The sequence below is a fragment of the Triturus cristatus genome, chromosome 6 (assembly GCF_964204655.1).
Source record: "Triturus cristatus chromosome 6, aTriCri1.1, whole genome shotgun sequence".
In the NCBI taxonomy this organism is placed as follows: Eukaryota; Metazoa; Chordata; class Amphibia; order Caudata; family Salamandridae; genus Triturus; species Triturus cristatus.
Window position 1 is genome coordinate 496,591,754 of NC_140589.1, and position 24,250 is coordinate 496,616,003.

General features: G+C 42.5%; 1 protein-coding gene across 4 annotated transcripts in view; it reads left to right on the forward strand.

Annotated features, from left to right (window-relative positions):
- ADGRB3 (adhesion G protein-coupled receptor B3) overlaps positions 1-24,250 on the forward strand; it is a 1,641,523-nt gene that overhangs the window by 1,566,726 nt on the left and 50,547 nt on the right. For all 4 annotated transcript variants that reach the window (XM_085610901.1, XM_085610903.1, XM_085610902.1 and 1 more), the window contains one exon: positions 7,657-7,692. In XM_085610901.1, coding sequence (XP_085467027.1) covers positions 7,657-7,692 — 36 coding nt within the window. The remainder of the gene's footprint in view (positions 1-7,656; positions 7,693-24,250) is intronic.

Below are 24,250 nucleotides of genomic sequence, written 5' to 3' on the forward strand. Positions count from 1 at the left end.
TTTCAACAAAAGCCTCTGGGTGGGTGATTTCGACCCACTTGGGGAGGCCAACAAAATGCAGGCTGCCATGACAAGAGCGATTTTCATCGTCCTCTGCCCTAATTTCAAGGGTGCGAATAGTTGAAAGTAATGCATTTGCCTTTGCCTTGTGGTCTGTCGAATCGTCTTCAAGGGTGAAAAATCTACCCTCCACCTCAATGACTCTCCCAGCCACACTGCGAAGGTCCTGATGAAAGTGTACGACGTCGGTGCCTACATCACAGATTCTTGACTCGAGGGCTTCTCTGGAGTTTTGAATAACCTGCAGGATTTGGGCGACATCTGTGGCTACCAGGTGTGTTGAGCACTGATCTCCGGCCACCTGCCGTTAGTAGAGTCAGAGAGGCATTTAGTGAATTAGTCAATTTTTGACCTGGCTCTTGCCAATGGGGCCTTGTCTTTCCCCATACTGCCATATGTAGGGTGGTGCAGGGCCACTTGCTGCTGCAAAGATGCAAAGAATGATAAGTTACAACAGAGCTTACTTCGGGAGCAACAGAAGCTCAGACGTCTCGGAGTTCCGTGGGGAGGCCGAGTGTCTCAGCTCTCCGCCCACTTGCCCAGATGTCTAAAAGGGGTAACACGAGCAGCAGAAGTAGAAACCAGCAGCCAAAAGGAGCATTATACAATAGAAAGATGAGGCCCCTTCCCTTCTTCCAGACATTGTACCCCCTGGGTCTCCCCAGAGATGCCAGTTCCCCTTGTCACCAGGCCCCAGGTGGGCATACGAAGGGGTAACAAATATTGTACCTCTGGCCCACTTACTTCACAGCTCTGGTGGAGGTAGCAAGAGCAGCTGGGGGCCCCAGTAAAATCCATCTGAGCTCCAACAGGGAGGTCACAAATTGTGAGTGTAGCAGAGGCTTAAAAGTAAAGTAGTTCTAAGACGCTCCTCACGAGGTGTCAGTTAGTACAAAGTGGAGGGCCAAATGTAGGTGAAACATTAATCAGCTAGATTAGGTTACAAGTGTGGCAAACGGCTCAGCTCAGCCACCGGGGCAGCCTTTTCCATGGGCCTCACCTGGGGAGCAGACAGAGGGTGAGGCTGTAGCCTCAAAGCAACTCGCGGGTCAGGAGCAGCGTCCGCATACACTAGGGCATAGTCGAGGACCCGGTTAGGACCCGGTCAGGTATACAGCAGACCTGCTCGGTGAGAGCCCCCAGGTCCGCAAGTCCCTCATAAGCCCCCTCTCACCCAATCCCGTGAGCTGCATATGCCTCCAACGTGAGGCCCACTCGCTGCTTAGGCAGGGATCAGCTCTGTCTCAGTGCCTGCATGCAGGCACCATCTTGTAATTGTTGATGGGCCCTACACCACCTCCTATGGTCTCAGTGGCTGAAATGGCAGGGAGGCAGACCTCCTTTGTTCGGATAAATAGTCCAGAGAGACAAGGGCTAAGTCGGCTGGTAGCGAATAGTGGAGGAGATCAAAGGAGCATCGTTAAGACGCATCTGCCATCTTTGCTGCTTCAGCCACACCCACCATATAGGGTAGTTTTTATACTTTAATTTCCATGCTAGCTCTGGGTATTAAAAGCATCAATTTTGTTAAAATCTCTCTTCAGACATAAAGATTGGCCCTGTGGAATATTTTGGCACAGTGCCATATCAATCAATCAAACAGCATTTGTAAAGCGCAACACTTTCACCCCTAGGGGTACCTGGGTGATGTGTCTCCTTCGAAGAGCCAGGTCTTAAGTCTTTTTCTGAAGTCTGTAGCTAGTAGGCTCTACAGAGCTGGAGGGGAAGGTCATTCCAGGTCTGGCAGCGATGTAGGAAAAGGAGCGGCTACTCCTGCGGCTGTAAAGGATGCAGGTGTGTGTGCAAGGGCAAGAGAAGAGGAGTGCAGGTGTCTAGAGGGTTGGTGGAAATTCAGTTGATGGTTGATGTAGGCATGTTCTAGGTCATGGAGGGCTTTGTAGAGGATCTTGAACTGGCATCTCTTCTGAATGGGGAGCCAGGGAAGGTCTCTCAGGTGGGGGGGGCAATGTGGGTTTGTTTGGAGAGGACCAGGATGAGCCTGACTGTAGTATTCTGTATGGTCTGGCGTCTTCTGAGGAGCTGGGTGGAAATGGTGTTGTTGTAGTCGTGGTGACTGATAACAAGGGCCTAAGTGATGGTCTTTCTGCTGTTGGTTGGGATCCATCTGAAGATTCTGTGGAGCATGCAAAGTGTATGGAAGCAGGAGGAGGTGACTGTGTTTACTTGCCGTTTCATGGTCAGTTGGCTGTAGGATGATGCCAATGTTATGTGCATCAGTGTGGGTGTCGGTCTGAGTTCTGCCGGCCACCAGCTGTGGTCCCATGCAGATGTGTTCTTCCTGAAGATCAGTACTTCAGATTGTCAGAGTTGAGTTGGAGTGAGTTGTCTCTCATCCATTTGGCTACATTGGTCATGCCGCTGCAGAAGTTGGTTTTGGTGTTGAAGGGGTCCACAGTGAGCGGGATGATCAGTTAAGTGTCATCTGCATTGGGGATTATGTTGAGTTCATGGGAGCTGACGACATCTGCAAGGGGGTCATGTAGATGTTGAGCAGGGTGGGGCTGAGAGATGATCCTTGTGGTACACCGCATATGATGTGTGGAGGTGAAGGGAGGCAGTTGGATGCTCTGTGTGCATCCTGTAATGAAGGAGGTGCTTCATTTGAGTGTGTCTTGCTGTATGTCTATGTTGTGGAGCCTGTTGATGAGGGTGTTGTTGGAGATGGTTTCTAATGCCGCAAAGAGGTCGAGAAGGACCAGGGCTGCAGTTTCTTCGTGGTTGAGGAGTGCTCTGATGTCATTTGTAGTGTCAATCAGCGTGGTGTTAGTGCTGTGGTTGGCATGGAATCCTGATTGTGAGACATCCAGTAGGTGGTTTTGTTCCAGGAATTCGGTGAGCTGCTGGTTGATGGCATTCTCAAGTTTTTTGAACAGGTAGGAAAGCAGAGAGATCAGACATTAATTTTTGAGATCACTGGGGTTGGCGGAGGCTTTCTTTAGGAGGGGTATGATGACTCTCTGTCTACATCCATCCAGGAAGGTTGCTGTGAAGATGGAGGTGTTTATGATGCTGGAAAGTTGCATGCTGATTGAGTTCTTGGCAATGTTGTAGAGGTGGTAGGGGCAGGAGTCAGTGGGCACCCTGCATTGGATGAAGGACATGATGGCTGAGGTGGTCAGTTTGGAGAAAGGAGACCAGGTGGTGATGGTTTGGCTGATGTTCGCTGGCTGGTTGAGGTCGTCGGACTTGATGGTGGCGGGTTGGAGGTGGAAATTGTTGTAGATGTTGGTGATCCTGCTATGGAAGTAGTTGTAGAGTTCTTGGATGATGTTCTCTCTGACTGTCGGGTTGGAGAATTCTTTGACTATTTTCAAGAGTTCCTGCTCTGTGGGTGGGGTTTTTAGTGGTGCGCCATCATTTCTCCTTTTGATGCCAGTTGCCCTTGGTGGTCCTCAGTTCTGTGGTATACCAGCTGGCATGTTTGGAGGTCTTGTTGGATTTTGTAGGTTTTTCTGGGCGACTCTGTCTGCGCTGTTGGTGATCCATGTGGCAACGTTCTAGATGGCCTGGTCAAGGGAGGTTAAGGCCTCGGATGGGAGGTGGTGAGGGCCTGTGACCACTGAGGCCCTAGGATGTCAAATCTCAGCAGATCATCAAAATCAGTCGTTGTATGGTCTTTTGGAAAGTTTTGGTTGATAATTTACCCTTAGTGCTTGTAAATATCAGATTAAAAATAGTTAATGGAAATTTTGGAAAGGGATCTGTTAGATTAATTGATTAAAAAACAGTTTTTTCAGATATTTAATGCTTTTCCATATGATAAGAATGTTGTTATTATATCAATGACATATCTTTCTTCATGCCTTATGTGGGTTATCTTCTGAGTAGATGTATTTTGCCTGAAACCTATGCATATAAAGGCAATCTAGTCTCAAGTTTCAACCTCTTTTTACAATCACTGGTTCATCAGGCAGGTGCACCTTGAGCACACGACTCTGGTTGGGACATAGAAGACATGGTTTTCAGTATTGGCCCAAAGATTATTCTATGAACTGGTCTGGCTTTTTCCAAGTTATTCTAGACTTTCTGCTGAATTTTCAGTAGTATGCCCACTTACACAAGGATACTTTGTGAATCCAGCCCTAGGTGCACCTGCAGTATTAGCTACGTTTTGCTGTCTCAGATCTGAAGAATGAGTCATTGTAAAGCTAATGCAGAGCTTTCCCTGCCTTCTTACTTTCTCCTTTCTTCAGTCTGTGAGATAAAATGAGTAAGCATTTAAACATGTTTTTACACTTTTTTGAGAATCTGTGCACACATTTTTCTGGCACTTATCATTGATGCTCTAATCCCATTCAATATTTGCTTATCTTCTCTTAAGAGCAGATGAATGCTCAGTGAGCAGTGGCTCCCTCTACCACTCTCTGTGGGTGTGTAGGAGTGCCGGTAGCTATTTTTTTTAATGTTGCACGAAGTTGCATTCAAGAATGGAGAAATATGGTTCTGCACCAATGTAGGAAGCTGGCTCTCTATGTGATATATCAAGAACCTGCTATACCGTATGAAGACTCCAGGTGTTTCTTTACGAGTGGACACCACCAGTGGCATGAGGGCAGCAGGTTGCACAATGAAAAACAGCATCAATAGCCCAATAGGTTTCTGTGGAGATCAGTCCCTGTGGATAAGGCTGCAGGCTCTGTCTGGAAGTCCAGTTGGGGTGAACCAATAGGGAATTCAAGGCTTCCAGTCCTCAGGGAAGTAGGAACACCTGGGGCCCTCTTCTCCACGGTCCCAGGGCTACAGATGCAAAGGTGTCTGTTTTTTTTACCAGGAGCAGTCACGGTCGAGGGGGCCTGTGTACAGAGGCTGTAGGGGATATTGAGAAGTCCACAAGGTGGTGAAACCTTGTTGGACTCGAGCTCTGAAGGGTTGGGAGACCTTGTTGAAACTGGTGGTCCATTTCAACTCAGGCCGGAGGTGACGGGTGTAGTGGATGCTTCAGGAGTCCTCAGAGTCTTTGCTTTTGGAGTTCCTGCAGGACAAGGGAGTAGAACACTATTCTTCAGGAGTTCTTGATCTTTATTGAAGGTGTCAGTGCTCCCCAGGTTCTGGAGTCAACAGCTGCAGGATGAGTTGACTTTTGTGCAGTTTTCGATGAGAGATGCAGACAGGTCGGAAGGGTTGATACCTGGTCGGCTGCTTCTTCTCTCCTCCGTGCTTTTGCAGCTCTTCGGTGTCCTCTATCTTCTAAGGTCATCAGGACTGCTTGTCTGGTGCCAGGAACTCCCCTAAATACTGAATTTAGGGGTGTTAGGGGAATGTAGGGTAGTAGCCAATGGTCACTGACTCTTGGTGTAACTATACCCCCTATATGACCCCTTCCTGTGGGAAGTGGGCATAACCCTGTTCCATAATTCCTTAGTATGTGTTATAATCTCCTAATTTTCTCTTTCCCGCTTTGGTATGCTCCTCCCCCCCTCCTTCCCTCGCTCCTTGGTTTCTTCCCCTAGGAGCTGCATTTAGAATGTTGGTGCTGTTCACCAGTTGTGAGGAGAGTGGATGGCCAATAAAGGAGTGCTAAGAACCTTCCCTGGTTCCTGTTTTTCATAATTTCAACACTGGCAACGAGGGTGGGATCCATCACAAAGATGGCTACTTCTGAAAAATCGTGTCCACCTCACAGTAGCCCACTGTAGGGGTCCTACTAGCCTGGGGGTGGCATGCCTACCTTGCTAGTTGGTTTTCCCACCTGTCCAGGTGCCAAGGGGTTCCTATACAAAGGGGTCAGCTTTCTCTCCTGTGAGGGGGAGCCAGGTTCACTTTTCAAAGGCGGCAGCCCTTTCACGCTTGCTGCCCATGGAAGGCTAATCAGCAGGTTACATTGTGGGAGGGGGATACACCCTCTTCTCGAACAGGCTTTTGTTCTGATTCTTCTGAGAGCAAAAGTCTCTTGCTCAGGAGGTCAGAACAGTGTCTTGGGTGGCAGGATAGCAGAAACCAGTCAGCAAGGCCACCAAAGGATGGTAGGTTTTCAGGGGGTACCTCTAAGGTGTCCTCTGGGTGCATGTATTGGTAAATCCATCACTGATATCAGTGTGGGTTTACCAATATGAGATGTTTGATATCAAACATCCCTTTAAGCCATCATGTAGCTGGAGAACTTGTTTTCACTAGTGTCCAGCACATGTTTTAAAATGGCTTCCCTGTTCACTTGCACTGGCTGTAATAGGACTGACCAGCACTGGAGCATATCTGCTCATGCAGGTATGACCTCACATGTAATATTCAGCACCCAGCCTTGGGGCTGTCAGGGCTGCTGTAGGGATGACTTACAAATATCACATGCAGTGTTAGGGGAAATGACACATAGGGATGTGTGACATGTGTCTTCACTTTTGTCTTCACCAAGACACGCAATAAATTAACACTGGGACTTGGGTAAGCACCCTTTCCTTCTACCATAAACCACTATTGAGTGCTTGCACTTCCTGCTGAGCCAGACCCTTATTGAAATGAAAGGGTACAAGTTCAAACAAGGTAATCTGTACCTTGCCAACACACCCTCAGTCCCAGCAGGTAAAATCATGGAGAGACAACTCTCACTTAAAAAAAATATATATTAATTACACCTATTAGGTTTTTTTAAATGCATGGTTAAAGGATATGTTCCCTTGTGAATGTCAGCATAGGACAGACAGTACCACCCAGTAGCAGCTCACAAAACATTTGTCGGTACGTGCCTGCATACTAAAGCTGCTTATATTCATAGTTATTCAATGTTTTGTTTTGCAAAGAAAGATTGTGTTGTGCACTTTTTTCGCACAAACACCATAGTAAAAAAGCTGGGGGAAAAATGAGATTAACATAGGAGTGGTTTTAATCAGGTTTGAGGATTACATTTGCACTGACCTCTGGGGTCAGATCACATTAATAACACTTGTATAAAGCCATTATGCACAAGATCTGTGTGTGTTTGCAGTAGTGCTGGGCAGTATTGCACAGACATTTGCACTGACTAAACAAGTGTAAATAATGACATTTACCAGGTATGGACTCGGAATCCTTAAGCGGTCAGAGGACAATGCTCCTCCGTCTTTATGTCCACTGGGAACTAGAGCTGTGTAGAAGTACCTTTGACAGTCCAAGTTTTTTTTAGATGGTAAACTGGGTGGGTGGAGCTGCAGCACAGAATGTATCATAAAGACTGCAGCTTTCGAAATACCGTTACCTTTAGTGACACTAGTTTGGAGGAATACAACCACAAAAGCCATAAACCAGCAGTGGGTGATCCTATGTATATTTTGGAGTAGCTGTCCAAACAGGCTTTAGTCCAACATTAATGGCAGAGGGCCAAGTAGACTCATTCATACCTAGTGTAATATTGCCCTGTACTGGTGTAATTTACGTGATCTGATCTTCCAAATGGGAGCAACTAAGGACAAATGCAGTTCATTGAACTGTACCTGTCTGCTTGTTGTGCAGCTGCTTGTATGACTATATTCAATTGGGTCATGAAAGAAAAATGCATACTGCAGACTGGTAATACGATTGTCTATGAGAAACTTAGAACTGTTTCTGCAAGCAATACATGTATTTAATGAATTTCTTCATTTCTTTTTCTCTCATGCCTAATAGAGAAGAAAATCGCGTTATTCTGACCTTGACTTTGAAGTAAGTTTGCCATATCACTGGTATACCCTTTCTTTTATTTCATTTATTGAATTGAACTTTGTCTTGCACGCACCATACAAATGTATCTAGTTACAACATGCCATTTTGCAATGTAGACTAAACATCAATCAAAACATAGAAATTGTAAGAGGCAAGGGATGGGGGTCTTTACTTTCGTTTTGATAATCCATGATCCCTTTACTCTGGACCATGAAAGAAATGCAGGGTTAATGGAAGGTTCCACCTTGCATGAAACAATGAGGGGAGAAACAAACAAAAGTAAGCTCAGCGATAAGACTAGAAATGGGTGTCTGGAGTGCAAACCCAATGCAAGATAAAAAATGTGGTGTATCCCCTCCATCGCCTGGTTTTTATGGTGTATATATGTTCATCCAGCCATTCATGAAAAGTGATAGTTATAAACACAAACGCCAAGTCATGAGGGGAATTTATTTTCCACTGATATAATTGTTTGCCACTCACCCAGGGATGTACAATGAGAGTTGTGTACTAACCAGCTTTAGGGCGACCTTACCACCACATGGTACTCATCGTCGCCTACGTCTACAAACGCCCTGGTGTCAAAATATGGCTCACTCATGTAAGTGTTTTCTGATCAGAGTGCAGTGGAAGCAGATTGTGCCACTAACATATTAATGAGTGATGCCAGCGTTTTGCCGATCACTAACCTGAGCCTTCACTTAGGGAAATACAGTGTTTTTGGTCTCCTAGTATGAGCCAATGAGGAACGTATGTACATCAGATTTCTGATGGATACCTTCTACTACTTTCAACAGACATTTCCCTGGAACTTTACATGCCAAGTGGGAATATGCGTTTTCACTTCCTCAAAACGCCTCCAAACTATCCATGTATTAGAGCAGAAATAGCAGACTAATGTCAAAGCGAAGGTCCATTTTCTATCACAAAAGAGTTTCCGCAAAAGCCTAATATTTTGAAGTGCACATGCAACCTACATGACCAAATCTACATTACTTCGGAGAAGGAAGATTAAATATGAAAAGACTTTGCCAGAATAAAACGGCAGAGATGTAGCTCTATTTCCAAAAAAGATCCGCACTTTATGTATACACTATAATATACAAATAGATCTGGATTGATTAAAAAAAAAGCTTTTCAAAGGTCACAGTGAAAGTAAAAGTTGCTACTTACAAACGAGTCAAAGCATCATTAAACAATGGTTTAGTGGCTGTACACATGTGTTAGGAATACCACCAAATACTTCTACTGCTAATAAAATGTGCCACCATGGCCTTTCAATGTCACCAACTACATTTATTTAACCCCTGTGAGCCAAGACGATTAAATCTTCTTAAAATGTGTCGACCTTACATCTCTCTTCGCTGTCACTGTCCTGAAGATCCCGTCGTTTCTACAAAATATAACCTATTGACGAAATATCATTCTTCGCTCTCTTTTCTAATCTTATTCAAATCTCTCCAAACATTTCTAAACATTGTCTTTTATCACCTTTTCTGTTTATATATTTCAAACTGTCTCTTGAATCCTACTCCTCTTCATTCACTTTTCCAAAATATAGCCTCTAACTCTTGAAAAACTTTTTAAAATTTCTATCCATTGATCTGCCCATTCTCGTTTTCAACAGCTCTTCACATATTCCATCGATCCGAATCTATTCTCGCTATCCATATGCCTTCATTTAGCCTGTCACACATTGTGCTCGGTTGGAAAGATGCAGACAGTAGGGTTCATGGGACAAATTTTAGAACATGCATTGGCCAATAACAAATCGGGAAAGGCCATGGTGTAGAAGCCATAGCTATCACCTTTGGAAATGGAGAACCAATTTCGAGTCTAAGAGGCATATGTACAAGCCTCAATCGCCACAGGAACGTCACTTTTTGTGACGTTCCTGTGGTGATAGGGGCCTTGCCTTACGTACAGGCAGCGTTAAGCCTCTTAACGTGACTTACGCTGCCTTGTACATAGGGCACCCTTTCACGCTATGTTTAGCGTGAAAGGGGCGTGCAGTGGGTGTTGTGGTGGGTGTTCCACCACAACACCCATTGTATTTGACGCTGCCCCCTATGTACAAGGGTTGCGTACATAGGAGGCAGCACCAAAATTAAGATCAGAAAAACCCTGGCCTTAAGGTGGCCAAACGAGGAGAAATGCATTATTTTTCCTAGTTTTTGCTTTTATTTTTCCATGTGTGCTGCCTTGTGTAGCACACATGGAAAAAGCAAAATGCCATGGTTTGTTTATGTACAGGAAGGTGTCCCTTCCTGTACAGAACAAACCTTTTTAAAAATGCCTTTTTGTAAGTTTCATGTGTGCTGCATGAAGCAGCACCCATGAAAGTTACAAAATGGCATTTTAGGATTGTTTATGTGCAGGAAGGGACACCTTCCTACACATAACCAATTCTCCCCTCCCACAGACACCCTTGCACCTGCGTTGGCACTAAGTTGTGAAACTTAGCGCCATTGCAGGGGGAAACGCAAGGCTTCACCACATTCTTGTAAATATGGTGCAGCCTTGTGATTCTGAAGTGGCAGAGCGTGTCGTTAAGCCCTGGAGGCTAACGGCAAGCTCCGCCACTTCGTTGTACATATGACCCTCAGAGTCGGCTCAACATCCTCTGATTTTTGGCAAACCTCTTATCTCCCCGTGCCTAAAAAAAAGTAAAAAACAATTAATGTCTGTGCCCTTGATTAATGTAACTGGTGCTCATGTAAAGAGCTCCAATACCTTCGGGTTGAGATTACGCAATAGAAAACGGCAAAGCAAAAAACCCCAAAGTAGCAATTTGGCACTATTTTATGCCTCGTATTGGCCACTGCCAACGTGTGTGAAAACTACAGTTCTCGCTACTGTTTAATTTTCATATATATTTTGAGTTTTGAGAGCATTAGAAAGGCTACAAAGACAATCGAGATAAGAGGACTGATAGAGGATTTGGATACGCTGAAGTTGCATTCTCTGAATGCTTTAAGATGGGTTTGCATAGTTGTCAACAGCCCCCATGATGCATCTGACATCACCAGCCAGTCTTGGATTTCTAACCAACTGTCCATTACTTTCTAGGACTTGAGGTTCCTAATGTTCAACGTTGTAACAATGAGTTCAAATGTCCTAGCGAATGTTGTTAGTTAAAAAAAATGACTGAGTGGAGGTGTTTTTTATTATTTGTAATGTGCTAAATAAAACAGTGATGTACAACATAGAAAGTAGTAAAAGAGAATTCTGGCCAAGATGGCAGCTGTGCAAGGCCCTGCGACGATTGCTCCATGGCCTGTCCCCTTGCCTCTGGTGGTTGTAGTGGAGATGCAGTTGACCTGACACCCCTCCTGTGCTGAGGGATGGTAGCCAAACTGAGTGCAGAGGGACAGACTCAGGAACCACATGGATGGAGCCAGCGAGGAGATAGAGTAGTTGAAAGCTAATGGTGAGGCCCCGAAGTGAGATTAACTATCCGGATTGCTGCAAGAAGTCCTGTGGCAGCCGGACCCTAGATCGAAGTTGGGCGAGGGAGAATGCCTAGGATAATCTGTCCTGCGTACATTCAAGTGGAGCTAACAGTTTGCTCTACTTGCAGTTGCACAGGCTTCAGAAGCCCTAAGAGGAAGAAAGGTGCTTATCAGATCAAATCCGGGGTAAGCTGGAGAATCAAGACGGCAAGCGAGTGCCTGGGTGGGTAGAGCAAAATTACGCCGGTAGACACAAAATAAAAGCGCAAAGTGATTCAGGGGTGAGATACACTCATGACAATAAGAGAGATTGAGAAAGCAAGGCATTAAAAGGAAACTCGAGAAACAAGATAATGGTATAAAGAGGTGTTCTCTATGTGAGCATTCCAACTTGACCACAGAAAAGGGAGAGGTTGAAGCATTTATTGATATTCAGACCTGTATTTGCTATGTAACTAAGTGACAAGTAAATCACATAATTTGAACTCGGAGGAAGATACGAGATGGGGAACAGTGGCCATAAACTGGGTGTGTGTTAAGAAGACTCTGGGTGGGCTGGCAAATTGATAGCCTTAACTGCATGATAAACAACCACCCATTGCAGAGTTCAGCCACAGTTGTGAGTAAAAGTCGTTCTCCGATGCTCTTGCAAGATTGTGATCAGAAATTGGCAAAAACGTAACGGGCATGAAATCAAACCTGCACACCATGGACAAGAGATCAAAGGAAGTAGTTTGCCAACTGTATTTGGCCGGGGATTTGGATGAATTGGGAGCCTTAACAATCTGCTTTCGGAAAGTCCAAACTAAATGACTGCTATTAAAATTTGAGACTTTAAAGATAGATACTGAAGAGATAACATACATTTAGGAAATTTGAAATAGGGAACGGAAGGAGATGACATAATAGAGTTCATTACACATTTGTTCAAGGGCATCTTGATGGACAAATTGAACTGGCAAGTTGGAACTGAAGGAGCCCACAGAGTGGACCGTAAACAAGGAAATGACAATGCTCAACTAAGAGATATAAGGGCTGATTTAGAGTTTGGTGGACAGGTACTCCATCACAAACATGATGGATATCCCATCCACCTATTACAAGTGTATTATATCCCAAAGCACTTGTAATAGGGTGGAAGGGATATCAGTCATGTTTGTGATGGAGTACCCGTCTGCCAAACTCCAAGTTAGGCCCATAGTGGTTAAGCTCTTCAGCTTTCCCTTATAAGAGAAGATCAAAGTCTTAGCATGAAACTTCAAGATGATCCCTTTTTGTGAGAACAAATATCACTAGACAAGGAGCTAGCAGTAGCATCTCCACATAGAAGGGAGAATATAGAGAGGAGATGCAAAAACTCACAAAGAGACAATTAAGAAGACATTGATGAAAAATGTCTAAGGTGGTTACAATTCAAATGGAAAGTGTAAAAACAACAGTGATGTCACCAAAAGTAAGAAGAACTTTGCTTGGGCTATGTGCCCAGGAAGAGGAAGGATCAGGTTTGCAAAATCTTTCAAGATCATAACCCAGCTCCATGTCAACATAGCCACCTGGCAATCCATCACGCAACAAAAGGGACAGGTCAACAAGGAAAAAATTGGGGATGTTCCAGTACTAAAAGAGACTCTGCTTATGGGTAGATATGGGAGGGGGGACAGGAAAAGATGTGGGTCCATCAAAAGATGGACCCGCAACAAGCATGCATACTGAAGGTGGAAAAGGAGGTAATTGGAAATGGTTGGTTAGTGGTATATACAGGCGGGAATACAATATAATGGCTATGGTGCAAAGGCCAATTCCAATGACAGTCCTAGGGCATGAGGTTGTGGGGGCAGGTCAGGGGGAATTTGAGGAATGCAAGATATCAAAGGTGAGACAGGATAACCACAATATTCACCAAGGGGATGTACGTATTCAATTTTGAATTCTCCAAAGATATTGAGAAAGCCTCAGGTAACAGTAAAGATGAGAAAAGTAAAATGTTGGATGGATAGAAGTGTGAATAACTTTCAGCTTCCAGCTCACTCTGCTAAATATAGGCAGAATTAACTCCCCTAATTGGAGGAATAGGATATGGAGTCATCCATAATTGACAGAATCCTGAAAATACTTTCCTACAAAAGACACACCTAATGAAAGAATATAAGTCCAGAATGAAGCATACAAATTATCCAGTACAATTTTAGATGTCAGGCAAAACTAGTTCAACATTCAGCAGGGGTCACCATCATATTTAAACAAATCTAGACTTTGAATTGTTAGAGTTCATAAGTGATTCTTAAGGCAGATTTATTTTGGTAATAGCTGAACTGCAGGGCATTAAATTCACATTGGTAAATGTTAATGCACCAAACTCACATGAAGAGGAATTCCTAGAAAGGGTACTGAGGAAGCAAGTGGGGAAAGCATGAAATAACATCATATTAGGAGAGGATTTTACATAATAAGGGACCAGAAGTTACACTAAAACCATGTTCAAGAAGCTCAAAGCAATGTGTAGGGATAGGACTTGACAGGCACGTGGAGGCACTCACATCCCGGAGCAAGAGATCATTCCTTCTATTCATATGCCCATTGGTCATATATAAGTATGTTTTTGTCTTGAGATACCTTCTGCATGAGATTAGAGAGGGACTTATGGTGGAAGGTAAAGTGTCTGTTGACTCTCTTATAGAAAATATAAAACTGCATTTGGAGAAGAATAGATTTTGCCAAGATGGCAAACATGACACCCAGGACACATCCTTAAATAATCACTGGGATGCTTTTCAATCACATTTAGAAGGTTAGATATATGACTATCTGCCAGAGAAGGAAAATATAGTTTACAAACCATTCTTGCAAAGAAACCAGAAATCAAGCATATCCCAGACCCGGGACAGGGAAGTAGCAAAAATTAAAGGTCAATTGTGATATTAAGAATGAATAGGCAAGGAAAAAGCACTATGAATCTAAAACAATGCTTTTATGAATAAGGCAGCAAAGGAGATACATTGTTGCCATTCACACTTTGAGCAGAAAGAACTAGAGGATTTGTAGCAAGACTTATAAAACCAGAAAGACAAGTGGTCACACAGGAGCTAGAACCCACTTTCACTCCTTCTATGAAACTGTATATACCACCAAACCTTTGGATAAAAGAGAATTACACCATTTTCTTGAACAATTCCAATTCCCTTTCGACTCCAGTTATTGGAGAGAAAAATTAGATAAACAGATAGAAGCACAAAAATGCCATAAAAGTGATGCATTAAAAAAAAGTGCCAGGCCCGTAGTTCTATAAACAACTTACTCTTTTTCTGATAGGCCCACTGACAAACTTCTTCATCTCCTTAAATAAGGTGGTGGGTTTCTCTAACACAATGAGAGAGATAGAAGTCACGATCCTATCAAAGCCAGGGAAGCCACCGAAAGGCTGCAACTCATACATACCCATACCCCTGTTAAATTCCTACATTAAAATCTTCAGGAAAGAGCTCTCAAAGATACTAGAGAAGGTCTTCCTGGCTCTGATGGAACTGGAGCTGGTGGGCTTTGCCAGCCCCCGATAAGGCCCGGATCATATATGGAAAATAGCGAAATTAGTAGGAAAGATTTGTTATACGAACATCCCAGCTCTCTTATTAACATTAGATGCTGAGAAAACATCAGATATGGTATTTCTTGGAAGTAGTGCTAGCCATAATATGCACATTGGATAGAATAAAGAGTTGGATCATTGCAAACTTTGAAGGCTCCAGAGAGACAGGTGAGGGTGAATGGTGCATTCACAGATCACTTACAATTATACAGTGGGATGAGACAGGGTTATTCCCTGTACACCCTGTCCCTAATCCTATGGTTACTGAACCACTGGTGGAGATGCTACTCTGAAGTGAGGAGATCCACAATGTTCAATTTGGAGGCGTGAAATACAAAGTTAGCCTGTTTGCCCACAACAATATGGTTCACATTACAGGACCAGAGATTTTCTTTCTGGCATTTTTGTATTGCCCTGAAAAATCCAGAAAGGTATCAGGTTTCACAATAATTAAAGGTAAATCTCAGATTCTAAATATGCCCCTGCCAAAAGCGAGAAAAATAGCCCTGAAAAGGACTTAATCAATTAAAAGAACCTAGACATAAATCAAGTATTTTAAGATTAACCTTATTAAAAGGGTGAATGGTCTCATTTAGAGTTTGTCAGATGGCTTACTCCGACACAAACGTGATCAATAGCCGATCCACCTTATTACTGGTGCATTACATCCTATGGTACTTGTAAAGAGGTTATCAGGGTACCTGCCAATTTTGTGACGGAGTAACCCTTTCACGAAACTCTAGATAAAGTCCTAAGTTACTGGACAAATGTCGACTGGCCAGCACTTAAGCCAGAGATTTAAATAGGCGGCAAGAAGTCTACGTCTCATGGTTTGGAGTATCAATATCATAAAAATGAATGTTCTGCCTAGATTATTGTATCTTTTCCAAGCCCTACCAACCACACATTAACATTACAACAGTAACTAATAGATGTCGTCTGGGCAGGAGGTAGAGTCAAAATGAATAAGACAATTTTACTCGAACCCATGAACAGAGGGGATGTTGTTCCCCGACATTCTAAATACTATTATGCCATGCAGCTCCATGGTGTGGTCGAATGGTCCGGAAAAGAAACTAACAAAGGGATGGCTGCACATATATCATGCATAGGCATAACACACGGTCTGGGACATTCCATTCCTTCAGAAAGATTCAAAACCTAAAAATCTCTGCCTTTCAGTGTTCACTAAAACCCCATTTGAAGGACAGGATAAGCTGGCAGTTAAGGCAGGGCACATTACATTTCCTGCTTTCTACATCTGTTCCACTACCACCCACAATTTGCACCAGTTATGGATGTAGAAAGTTTGAAAGGTGAACATTGGATGAATGCCTAATGATAAGAGACATGCTTAATAAGAGTCAAATTAGATTGCCCAATATTGTAATACATTTTTAAGGCGACTGAGCTAGACAGACTTCATTATGCGTAGATTACACAACTGAAGATGGATCTGCACATTAGGGAAGCAGCCCTAAGGACATCAACCTCCTTTGAAAAGTGGATACAAATATTTATCACCATTAACAGCTTTATGACAAGACTGTTCACTTCCTTACGCAATTAGATATGCTGCAAAACGGGAATACCAAACCAAGTGCAAAGGGCACATAGTTAGGGAAATGTCTGACAAACTGTGGTAAAAGACATGGGGCAACAGACACCATAACATGTGAAACAATCAGCATTTAGAGCCAGAATACAAAGTGATTATGCACTGACACCTCACCCCAAGTAAAGGTCTCACAAATCTATCCAGAAGGCTCAGACCTTTTCTGGATATGTGAGGATGTGGTAGGAGATAATGCAAACCTACTGAAAAAAAATCCTTAGTTACACAGATGAGATCGTGGGACAGCCATTTACTGGAGATTCGGAGAGCATTTAATCACAAGCAGGTGAGACACATGGGGAGGTCGGTGGGGTTGTACACCACTGGTACACTACTTGATGGGTGTAGCCAAGAGACTAATCATGTCCAACTGGACAAAGGGCATGGCCCCAACAGGAGTGTAGTGAATATTCTCACTATGGCCCATTCCCACACCAGAAAAAATAGCAAAGGACAAACATGGAATGAGAGCGCAGTACAACAAAATATGGAACACACTAGTAGATTACCTGACGTCAACAGCACATTGAAGAGCCTCACTTCCAGACTGGGGGCTGCAGCTATTTGGAGCGAGGGAGAGCGCCAAGTTCTATGGTAACACGGGGTTCAAATGGACTGTCCAGGATTGGAAGTGGAGAAGTTTCGACTGTTTACGTTTTTTTATTTGCTATAGGTTTCTTAAGGGAATGTGAGCTTACTTTGGGATAAATGGACAGTGAGCTGTGGTACATTATTCAAAGATCCCAAAGAGGAATTCTTTATTTAATTTCTGTGGTTGCCTGGTAAGGTTGGGTTTGACATTGAACTTGCATAAAATCATTAAAAGTTTTTAGCAAAGAAAAACAAGTTAAACTGCCAGATGAAGTTAAATATATCTTTAGTATATCAATGAATAGGCACATATGAAATCGATCAACAACCAATAGCTTTACTTTAGCACTATCTTCTGCTCGTAATTAGTAAAATGTGTTTCTTTTTCACAGCTATCAGAGATATCACCATCCGGTGGAAGGCTAGAGAGGTGATACATATTGGCCATTTGAGGTCCAATAGGACCAACTCTGCCTTCTTCAGACACGAATAACGTCACTGTCAGTTCCTTGCGCAATAGTGCTTATCGTTGCTAATAAGGTATAGCATAAGGGACAAGGAATCCTATTGGTTATTAAATATCTTGGTATTACTTCAGGTTACATACTAGTGAAACAAGCGTAGTAACGCATGCAGAATGGCTAATTGGTGATCATATCAGTCATCCATAGGGAAGTGCATGAAACATGTTTGTTTATAAGTCATGAAAGCTAGTATATAGTTCTAAGTCCTATGAATGCTCGACTAGTGAATACATGTATTAATGCACAAAGGCACTCCATTGTCAAGATAGGAGACTGGCACATACAGCTCTTGTTTTCCGAAAGCCCATTCGTTTCTGCAGTCCTGCAGCCCCGGGAATGCTCCAGGCACTGTCTGATAAGCCGAAGTGTCTGGAGCAAAAAAACAGCACTATGCTTGTAAAGGCTGAAACGAGATTCGTCCCCGGAGACATTTATTTGCATGCTCTAATGGCTCTAGGACACTCAGGGAAGGCAATTAGGAAAGCCAAAACAAAATGAACAGTCCCCGTATGGTCTCAGAGCCAAGTCACCGACACAAATAAACTGACTTGTTGCAAACCCGCACAAGTCAATGAGCCGGAAATTTGCTGCAAGTGTATCTGCTACTTATTAACCCTTCGCAGTTTGTTGGTTGAGCAGTCCATCATTGATCTGCATGCTGTTAACAGAGGCGCAGCTACCAATAGTGGCACTGAGCCCAGGTCTGCAAGGGACCCTCTTGACCACAACTATTAACTGTTTTCCATTACCAAACCAGGGCATGGGGACCCACTTTTCTTGCTTGGATTAAGGCACATGCTCCCCTTGCTGCACCAATCCATTATGCTGTTTATGCCAAGGAAATTCTCAACAATACGTAGAGCAAAAGGTTGTGTGTGTAATATCTGAATAAATCTAACACTGATTTTTGTTTGCTAAATTATTGATTGTTAAAAAAATCTATTGCATATGCCGGCATACTAACTTTCACCCAACAATTTATTTTACATTATGTCTAACGAGTAGTGAAAAAGAGATTATTATTGTCTTTCTCTTCATCTTTAACACTCACAAATCTAGAGATCTAAGGACCAGAGATACGTAGCACTGGTTGCAAATTACTGGTCGCAATTTGCGATCAGTATTATTACAACCAGTATGCAAATTCGCACTAATAGTTCAGTTTTGCACATTACTGATTCCTTGTGGGTCGCAATTCGACATAGCTCATGAATTATGAGAATGGCTGCAAATTGTGACCCACTGGAATTCGTAGCCATCTCAGGGATGCTGGTCTGCTGGGGTCAGCAGACCTCCATGTCTGTGATTGCTAAAGCATTTTTATTTAAATACAACCCCTTTTCTACATAAAAAAAAAATGAAAACTATAAATTGCATTTTGTAAGATTAGGTAGTGGTCCATGGGACCAGTGCCTACTCTTAAAGTATATTTTGGGCAACATTCAGAAAAAGTAAGGGGACTTCTTCCCATTTCACATGGCTTATCCCCTCCTTTTAGGGGGGTCATAAAAGATTATTATTTTGCCACCGGATTCCAATTGCAAACATTAAAAAGTACCATTATGATTTGATATTTGAAAGGGACACTCTAAACATGCCTGTTCCAACTTCCGAATTGGTATTGGGTCACAAATCCGAATTGTGATTCAGTAAGGCAGGTTTGTATATAACATAAGACATTTTTGCGATCACAACCGGCTCGATTCAAAGCAACCACAAAAGTGCTTTGTACATGTCTTATGACACACACATGTAAATTTAAAGACCCATCCATAATTCACATGCACAACAAAGTATGCATGGTAAAATTAACACACAAACATACACCCTCACACCGGCACATACACAAACATACAATAAGTAAAGAATCAATCACTGCTCTATTCAAAACCGCAACTTTTTCCTTATGCTGAACAACAATTGTATGGGGATTGTGCTTTCTTTGGCACTTCTGGAGAGCTGTAGACACCTACAATGTAACCTTGTCCCATCCTTAGTCTATTTATTCTTAAATCATAGTGAGAAGACTGGCGTTTTGTTAGAAAACATCTGGGACCTTCTCAAGCTCGACCCTTTCACCCTTCCTATACTTTCTTAAGTTCCTTCGTCTGGGGTCAGTTGACCTCCTCACGTACTCCTTTGTGCTCTATGACAATGGACCAATGCATGCTTCACATTTCACTCTATGATGCTGTAATTTAGAATATTTTTTAGACCGTTCATTCATAAATTGAAGCATCCACGACACCGTACCGCACAGTCTAAAATCCACACTGATAAAATAGCACTGGTGAGTTAAACGAGGACATTGTAAACAGTCATACGAAACTCATGTATGCATATTGAAGATTTGATAATGCATTTTACACAGGCACTTACACAGAAGGAGAAGAGAATTAACGCACATAGTGCAACTAAGTTTTAGGCGAATCACTCTTGAAAAATACCGGAGCCCACACAACTGACACATGGATAAATAAACAATATCAGACACCCTGCTAAAGTGAAAGAAAACATATGGCTTCTCCCATGCACATATTTGAAGGACCAATGGCTAATTCACCCATGTACATGTTAAAAAGCAGTAGGTAATTGCACATGTGTTTAAAAAACTATAGGCTATTCACACACATGTATTCAAATACACCATAGGTCATCCTCACATTCACATTTGAAGAACCCTCAGATTATTCTCTGCCATAGAATGGAAGGAGCAACCGGTCATTCACAAGCATTCAATGAACAAAGCCAACCTTTCTCAGTCAGCATGAGGACTGGCACTCCTGTATTCATTCAAAGAGAATAAGCTGAGATCTGTTGTTTTCGTTTTCTGGTCTCCTCTGTTTGACTATGCTTCTTTTTAAGTGGTTTGGACACTTTCCTGAACAATCGTATAATTCTAGGCTATCCCTGCAGGAGTGCTTCAATCTTTGTCCCCACAACATATACGCTCAGAGTGAGGCTTTTTTCATTGCCCCTTAAGATGTGGCTTCTAGACACAGCCACGTGTAAGTCATCCTGTGTGCCAGTAAACCAAAATATGTGGTTTGGTCTATTTCTTTGTGACATGTGGAAAGATGTTGAAGGTCATTGATCAAGGAGGAGGCACTTTCTGCTTGCTATGTCCTCATAAGTCATAAAGTAATGACTGCTCCTAGGACGACGGATGACGTGGTAATGCTCTGACTACCTACGAGCTATTTTTGCTCCTCTTTTTTGTCAAAGTTCTGAATTCCTCCTCTAACCCATTTTTGGCTTTGCATTTTACTGGTGAGGCATGATGTAAGTGTGGCAAACGAGGATTTTGGGTGAGGACAGAAATAAAAACTCGACAGGAAGATGCGGTATTCAACATCTGTATTAAAATGATAGACTTTTACCATTGCCTGATTCCCACGTACTGACCCACACTTTGTAGTAAGGTCGGTGACAAGAAAGAGGCTAATGGGTGAGGTCTCATTTAAATATAATTGATAGGTCTGCCTTGTGTCCGCCAATCATAGAGCATAAAGGAAACTTGCACACCATAATGTGTCATTTGTTATAACTTGGAACATTTAAAAAAACAAACCGTTGCCTAATAATTAATTGCCGATATGAACAATATAACCTGCTGTAGAAAGCCAAGAAATCCAAAAAACACAGACACAGTGAGATTACTCATGTGTCTGGAGAAGGCGGCAGAACACGATAACATCCTTTGGTTTTAACCCTTATGTACCGGGAAAGGACAACAGTACTAAAGCATTCTAATTAGAGAACTGCCCCTACTGCCAACATTTTAGTACAATGTTTTTTACATGGATGAGGATGATAGGCAAAATTACAAAAAGACACAAGTGAACTTTGCAACCAAAAGCAGTTGAAAGGTAAAGTGAAACAATGAGTAATTACAAAACGCTGTAGAATTACAAAACATGCAATCCAGTATGTCCTATCCTGAAATCTCTATAGCAACCGTTACCAAGGCATTCTCGTCGAACATTTGTGCCGCGCAATGCAGCATTCTTTAGCACATAAACAGTGAAATAAAATTATTTTTCAAATCCATCATCTTAAAGGTATCCAGCATGCATTAATACTAACACACTGCATGCCACTTAATCTTTGACTTGGTATCTATGTGTGCTTTTCTGATCGAAAACAATAAATTCATTGAACGCCGTTCTTTTACCTTTCACGCCAAGGATAAAAACCCTTATTCCTCCAGGACACTTCACACCCTTTTCTTTCTGACTTTTCATCATCAACGTTTAGTCTCCAACACCAAACGTGCTCTGGATAATCAGAGTTTTCGTTTCCTGTCAGTTCGATGGTCCTTGGCTTGTCTCACACCAATAGTGGAAATGCCTTAGCCTTACTAATCGCATTTCCAAATGACCTTTTTCTTCTCTGAAACCACTTTACACTTGGAGCCAACCCCATCTGCTGGAAAAAGAATCCCAGCTACATAATGCATTTCAGCAGAGTCCAGCCGTGATGATAGGAGGGGAACCCCAAGGGTATGACTGCCCCCTCTTACCAGGCTTGAGATGGTTGGAGGTGATAGTGAATTATAGTTTAGGGGTACAGTCCTTTTTACTTTCACCACTGGTTCGTCATTCGCTGACTCCTTTAAACCATCCTAACATACCCATCCGTGCCTTTCCTTGTGTTTGCAATGGCGGATGTCTTGTCAGTGGTGGATGCGACAACCTGCCTGTTATTTTCTTGAGGATGCCACATTCATCATAATCCAGTAGGCAAGGGAGGGTTCTATTCCCTTTATCAATTTTCTTTTAATGTAGTGAATGTCCCCCCTTCCCTTTTCTGCTTTCCTTGTTGTTGATTGGGACTGAGAAATTTATGGGTTGACTAATGAGTTTTGCTCAAACTAGAAAGATGACTATTATGGAATAGTCAGCTACATGCCTCCTGGTGAACATGACAATCATTGATTGGGGCTCCTCCCTGAAACTGGAGTTTGCCATCATAATGTTTAAATTTAATATAGTAAAAATAGATCATTATTTTCAAAAGGGTTTTATTTTACATCTCTACCTCCATTATTTTCCATGGCAGGGTATACAGGACCAGAGGGTACATTCACTGCAATTTTGCATTACTTTTGACTTTAGGAACCTTAGAAGTGCAGTTTGTGAAAAACAATGGGCTTCCTCTTGTGTGGGCAGGTGCATGTCCTTCTCTAAACCCTCCATAATCCTCCCTAATCCCACCCATTTAGTAGTGAGTATTTCCCTTTCTTCAGCCATTCCCAAGCCCCATCCATATGTATTACTAGGGAGTAAACTTAAATGCATGGTGATCTCCCCATAGAAAAGGTAGGAGAAGTGGAGGTGGAGATTTACACTCATAGGTTTGTGAATTTCATTTTGTAGCAGGTACGTAGTACCAATGTAATACTACTTTACGTACTACAAAATGCAGTTTATGCATTGGGCCCTAAGTTTCTGTAAAGGCAATTTTTTCCTCTATTTTTACCTTTCAATAAAGGAAAGTCAAGCCATACAGCAAAATCCCTTCTAGCAACACAAATAATTGTTTAAAATCCCATGGAGGTACATTACAACTGAAACTCTATTTATTTAGCAATTTTATAACCCTAAAAAACAAAATATTGCTTTTAAGATGTTCAACATTCCCTAGAATAAAATGAACTGCCTCTTTAAGAAAGTCACGAATGGTCCATAGCCCACAGTGACAGATGACTGCTTGAGTTTCATGTTTCTGTTCTCAATGAGATTTCAAGTACACAAAATTCCCCTCTCTTTTTCTTCCTTTAATTCATTTTTGAAAACTCTTGTTGCTCCACATGCAGTGTTAGATAGTTTACATTAATCTAAAAATCTAATGACAGGCAGATTTTGGCCAACAATGTTCAACCATATTCTTCCCTGCCAAAGGAAGCTATCTTTCTCACAGCAGGAAGACTGAAAGCTGGTGACCGGCGTTGCTTCTTTATTGTTTATCTAAAGTAAAATAATCCTTCCGCTATTCTACCAGAATATGCCTCACATGAGCTCAATATGGCACGTGAGAAGAGTCATTGAGTTAGTCTGGATAAATAAATCATTTATTAAAGTGTCATTGTGATGCATTGGACATGGCAACATAAAACAAATACCAGTATTTGTAAAGCGCACAGCTACCTCCAGAGAGGTGTCCAGGCGCCAGGGGCTGTCGGAAAGATTAAGTGAGCTATTGCCCAGAGTCACATGGAGCTGGGCTAACCTGCCACCGGAGATCGAACCGTGAACCCCGTGGTGTGAAGTCAGGCACCCTGCCCGCTGCGCCACACCTCTTCCACAACATAAGGGTATAGCATGGCAGTTAAAGAAACCTAGATGTATTTTAAGGTATATAGATGCTTACATATATCAAGCTAACCATAGTCAATCTGGCAATCTGAATGCGCTTGCATGTGTATGTATATGTGAGTACAAAGTTCTGCATCTGTCATGTGTATGTGGGAAGCTTACATTTCTGCTGGCCACCATTTACCATTTCTGAATGTGCTAGTCAAGGTTGCAAAAACCTTATATTCTACAAAGGACAAAACTGTTCTGTTAATCTATGCTTATTTTTAACTGGGCGCTATTGCAGACATGCTTAAACTCTTGAGATATTACTGCATCAAGCTGTCTTTGTGAGCAGTCCTGTCGCTGTCTTTTGCAAGGTCAAGAGTCTTCACACTTTACAAACCCATCATTACATCCATCTGACTTATGTTAAAAATAAGCCAATTTTGAGTCATTAATTTCTAAATATGTGGTGTGCAGTGATAAAAAATGGA